Source organism: Alosa alosa, chromosome 13 (assembly GCF_017589495.1).
Source record: "Alosa alosa isolate M-15738 ecotype Scorff River chromosome 13, AALO_Geno_1.1, whole genome shotgun sequence".
NCBI classification, from domain to species: domain Eukaryota; kingdom Metazoa; phylum Chordata; class Actinopteri; order Clupeiformes; family Clupeidae; genus Alosa; species Alosa alosa.
In genome coordinates, this window is record NC_063201.1 from 4,902,597 (window position 1) to 4,906,394 (window position 3,798).

Here is a 3,798-nt window from a genome sequence, read left to right on the forward strand (position 1 = left end):
AATCACATAGGCCTAACTGCTTGAATAGACAAACATACATAGCATAAATAAGTCAGCTATGATGCCATGACATTTGAGTTACTGGTTAGAGCATTTCCAGTCCAGCATGGTCCATCCATGAATCTGGATGGTTGTCAGAGACTTCGTTTTGAATAATGTAAGGCAAGCTTGAATCAGGAAGCTTTGATATGAGTCTTGTTTCCTGTTCTGTTGTAGAAAGCAGTGATGAGTGTGTGAGAGCAGCTACATTCTTCCTCTGCAACGACAGAAAAACTTGGTAAGAAAACCGTCAAAGTATGAGATGTTGAGTGGCTGTAATTTGGCAAATTACTTTGATGCTTTGAAGTTGCTATATTTTTTTTTTTTCTTCACTTTTTTAAAATATTACTACCACCACAACCAATTATGAGGATAATGTAATGATTCGTGGTAGTGTTTGTTTTTGACATTAATGAATTGCATGCTAATTCAAATAACAAAATAATGTAAGACATTATTATTAAATTCTAGACTAGAAATTACTCTCACGTCAGTAAATCTGTGGGGGGGAAAACAATGAATTCACTGTAAATCAGAATGTAAAACAATGTTTTTACAAGCATAATTAAATACATCTTTTTAGTCTAACAAAATGTATAGGTCCAGGAAATTCAAATGTGTCTATCTTTATTTCACATAAATTCTGGCTGCATTAACAAGTGAAACCCCCCAAAAATGCAATTCCCGTCTTCCCTTTGTACTCAGCACATTCGGTTCCTGTATGTGGAACTGGGCAGTGTTTTTCCTCTGCCCTGACCACTAACTCCCCTCTGCCAGCATCACCTTTGTTTGCTAATGTTGCTTAGGCTGTTGCACATGTCATTAAGTTTCCACTGCATGGGCATTTTGCAAGCATTTTGTTGGGCATAAAGCATTATTTTGCCTAAATGTTGAGCTCCCCTTAAGAGATGTCGAGTTCAGTTTTAATTTCAGTATTCAGTGTTCAGGATATTTCAGTGTTCAGGATATTTTCTAATCCATGTACTCAGTTCCTGAAATCTTAGTTATAACTTCTCCTTTTTCCTTTCTGTCTGTTTGGCTAGTGAGTGTAGAGCTTGTCTGCGGGTCGACCACTGAGAAGATGACAACGACAGACTACTATGTAAGTAATACCATCATAAAGTCATACCTTATTTGACTTTACCTCACAATGCTTGATGTGTTCTCTCGTTTCATTTTGGCACAAGGGATTATAACATCTAATCGTGTGTATTAATGTAAAGGTCACCTTGAAATTGTAATGTTTTATCCATTTCCTTCTTCGCCCATTAATACTTCTATGCTCACACTCCCATGGTTTCATCTCTTAAGTCTAAATTTATTTTTTATCTCCAGGATGATTATAACAATACATCGTACTCAGACGAGGACCTAAGTAAGTATGCCCCATGCGACGTGGGCGAGACCTGGAAGTTCATCCGTAGTTTCGCGCCTGTGGCGTACAGCCTGGTGTTTGTGCTGGCAGTGGTGGGCAACGTCCTGGTGCTGTGCGTGGTGCGTCGCTACCGGCAGGCCCAGCGCGGGCCCTGCTCCTTCTCGCTGACCGACACCTTCCTGCTGCACCTGGCCGTGTCCGACCTCCTGCTGGCCTTCTCGCTGCCCTTCTTCTCCGTGCAGTCGGCCGACTCGTGGATCTTCGGCACGGTGCCCTGCAAGATGGTGGGCGCCATGTTCTCGCTCAACATCTACTGCGGCGTGCTCTTCCTGGCGTGCATCAGCTTCGACCGCTACCTGGCCATCGTGCACGCGGTCAGCGCCGGCTGGCGGCGCAACGGCTGCCACGCGCAGGTGGCCTGCGCCATCATCTGGGCGGCGTGTCTCGGACTGGCCGCCGTGGACGTCCAGTTCCGCCAGGTGCTCCCCGTGGCCAACGTGCAAGTGTGCAAGATGCAGTTCGCCCACGAGTCGTCCAAGCAGATCCAGGTGGGCCTCCAGCTGATGAACCTCGTGCTGGCGTTCGCGCTGCCCCTGCTGGTCATGCTCTACTGCTACGTGCGCATCTTCCGCGCCCTCTGCCACGCCTCGCGCCGGCAGAAGCGCAAGTCGCTGAGGCTGATCGTCTCGCTGGTGGTGGTGTTCGTCGTCTCCTGGGCGCCCTACAACGGCCTGCGGCTCATCGACAGCCTGATCATGCTGGACATCGTGGCGAAGGACTGCGACGTGATGCACGCCATCGACATGGGCACGGTGGTGGCCGAGAGCATGGGGCTGGCGCACTGCGCCCTCAATCCACTCCTCTACGGCTTCGTGGGCATCAAGTTCCGCCGCGAGCTGGCCCAGATGTTCAAGGCGGCCATGGGCCCCCGTGGTGGCTGCCAGGAGCTGGGCAGCTGGTGGCGAGGGTCCAGGCGTCGCACGGCCGGCTCCTTCAGCTCTGTCGAGAGTGAGAACACGTCCTACTTCTCGGTCGTGGTCTGAACTTGGACACCAAGGGATCAAAAGCAACAAGAGAGACGGTGGTGAGAAAAGAGGATGTGTGTGAGAGGTGATGAAAGAGAAATAGTGGTGGGATGAAGTGTGAGACGTAAGAAAGAAAATGAAATGTTTTGCGTGCGATCTGTTGTATTCTACATATGAGAGTGGAAAATGACAGAGCATCCACAAAGGACCATTTCTGTAAATAAATAAGAGGAAGGAACATAGTGTCCGATGTTCACAAATGGAATGGGCAAACTGCAAATTCCAATGTATATTTTTATAGATGTGACCCTGCGCATTTAAAAATGATATATCTTCCTTTATGTCTGTTGTGTGTCCAGAATTCTGCTCATTTGTGAGATATATGCAGAAAAACAAGACATGAAAACCTGACCAGACTTGTCACATTTTAAACAGATTTTATCATCAGTATTATAGTGGCTTCCCACAGACTTAGTCACACTTATGCTTCTCCTATTTTGCTTTCAGCCAGACAGAATAAACATGTGTTTCACGTGCCCGTAACTTTGCATTTCATTAGATTTCATGGCCAAGTTGCTCTGTTATATTCTCATAATAGCACCTGTTAACTGTCCCTGCACTGCTGTTATAATCTCATCATAGCACCATCCATAACACCTCTGCTACAGGAAGATTATCACATTCATGCGGCCAACATAACACCTATAGGCTTGCGCCTAACCACATAAGGTTTTGGTGTTACACAAAAATAATTGTCTTAGCCTTGTCAAAGCCCCTTGAAACCTATCAGTGGTGATGAGATGGAAGCTCTTATCTACGTTATATTCTGTTCAACATGTGGTGTTCCCTATTCAGCCGAGCTCAGTACTGCAGAGCAACAGTATTGCAGTATGTAGCAGTATGGCATGTCTTATACCTCATCCTCCTTGAATCTTGAAGATTAGAGGTGATATTACAGAGCATTAGGACGTCTTCCACAGGACACTGTCCATTTGGCAAGTGTGTGCTGTATGTCTTCCACAGGACACTGTCCATTTGGCAAGTGTGTGCTGTATGTCTTCCACAGGACACTGTCCATTTGTCAAGTGTGTGCTGTATGTCTTCCACAGGACACTGTCCATTTGTCAAGTGTGTGCTGTATGTCAAAACTTAGTTAAGCATGTAAATAGTCTAATTTGTAGATACACTGTGTCTCAAAAGCATGGCGCTGGAGGAATGTGGGGAGGTTTGGAGGAGGAAGGCTTTGGTAGAATGTGAACCATGGTGCAGTGAAAGTGATACATTTCAGCTGATTTTTCTCAAAACTTTTCAAATTTGTCATTTGTATTTTTCTTTACATTAAATGTTTTTTACTCTTTA

At 45.7% G+C, this 3,798-nt stretch overlaps 1 protein-coding gene across 1 annotated transcript; it reads left to right on the top strand.

The window, feature by feature from the left end:
• cxcr3.2 (chemokine (C-X-C motif) receptor 3, tandem duplicate 2) lies at window positions 1-3,798 on the top strand. Its single transcript, XM_048261009.1, has 3 exons — window positions 1-277; window positions 1,083-1,141; window positions 1,375-3,798. The coding sequence occupies exons 2-3, from the start codon at window positions 1,121-1,123 to the stop codon at window positions 2,455-2,457; spliced, it is 1,104 nt and encodes a 367-aa protein (XP_048116966.1). The 5' UTR covers window positions 1-277; window positions 1,083-1,120; the 3' UTR covers window positions 2,458-3,798.

Bases quoted from the DNA above. Each gene is read 5' to 3' on its own strand.
- cxcr3.2 (XM_048261009.1), top strand. From the start codon at position 1,121: ATGACAACGACAGACTACTAT. The intron at 1,142-1,374 runs GTAAGTAATACC...TTTTATCTCCAG, and splicing joins TGACAACGACAGACTACTAT to GATGATTATAACAATACATC.